Genomic DNA, 1205 nt, shown 5'->3' on the forward strand with positions numbered 1-1205 from the left:
AGATACCACAAAAAAGTACTTCATGATAACATATAAAAGCCAAATCACCATGGTAAGGGTGTTTTCTACCATAGTTGGTCCTGCAGAGTTTACGTTTAATTCTGCCTTTAGAGGAATTGGTTTTTAGATTATGCAATATATTTTGGTTGGTTGAACAATCACTGATGATGAGAAGACTTTTTCCTCTCCAGTGGATGAAAGTTTTGTAGAATACTGATAGATTTATCATTACTAAGGGTTTAAAAAAAAAAAAAAAGTTTACATCCATTTAGAAATCTTATTATTACCGTACCTGTTACTTTCAGTCTGTCAGCTCCAATGACAATCTCATCTTCATCTGCAGAAAACAATACTTTTCCACCTTCGCTTGCCCTCACTTCAAATTTCTTACACTGGGCCTCCACAGCATCAGCTCCTGAAATCAAAGAAGTGAACGTTTCATCTAAGAGATTTTGTAAAAATAAAAGTACTCATCACCATACATATTTGTATATCATACAAATACAATGTAGTCAATATATTTTGGATATTAATATATAAAATATTTCATATTTTATAAAATACTTGGATCTCTGTAAGCCTGGTAGGTAATTTGTATTATAAAATATTGTTAAATTAATTTACAGAGTAACTATTTCACTACTGCATATCAGGATAGAATTTAAAGTAACTATAAAGAACATCTATTTCAGTGTCATGTGTGGAAGTTAACTTAAGAATTTAGAATGCACTTAAACTCTGAGATCTTGAAATGCCAATTCAGACAAAGGTTTCTGGGGTTTGCTCAGCTTAAATTACAGTTTCTGGCCGATGGAAAAAAGGTAATGTATGAGCCTCTTCCATAAAGACCAACAAATTGACAAAGAAGAAAAGGATATTTTTCATTTACTTCTACTGCAAACTTGAACAGCAGAATAACAAAACAAAAACCCTCAACTGAAGAAACAAAAAAAAATTAACTGAGATATCACAATTTATCGCACACTCTGTGAAACAAAACTTGCAAATGTTTTTTATATTAATGCTTATTTTATGAAATCCAGTGAGATCCAGGCATTATCAGGCCCCTGGTGAATTCAACAGATTTGTATATCTATCCAGTGGCAGAAACACAAGAGGAAATTAGAAGGCAAAGTTATCAGTTTTTTCAATTTTACTTCTTAGTTTGCAAATATGTTAAGCTTATATGTTGTTTTGAAAAACAA

At 31.4% G+C, this 1205-nt stretch overlaps 1 protein-coding gene across 1 annotated transcript in view; it reads right to left on the bottom strand.

The window, feature by feature from the left end:
- Positions 1–292: 292 nt before the first annotated feature.
- LOC104619066 (zeta-sarcoglycan-like) overlaps positions 293–1205 on the bottom strand; it is a gene marked incomplete at its 3' end in the record, with an annotated part of 73316 nt that continues 72403 nt past the window's right edge. Inside the window, exon 4 of the mRNA XM_010284836.1 lies at positions 293–415. Coding sequence (XP_010283138.1) covers positions 293–415 — 123 coding nt within the window. The remainder of the gene's footprint in view (positions 416–1205) is intronic.

Source organism: Phaethon lepturus, unplaced genomic scaffold (genome assembly GCF_000687285.1).
Source record: "Phaethon lepturus isolate BGI_N335 unplaced genomic scaffold, ASM68728v1 scaffold3074, whole genome shotgun sequence".
In the NCBI taxonomy this organism is placed as follows: Eukaryota; Metazoa; Chordata; class Aves; order Phaethontiformes; family Phaethontidae; genus Phaethon; species Phaethon lepturus.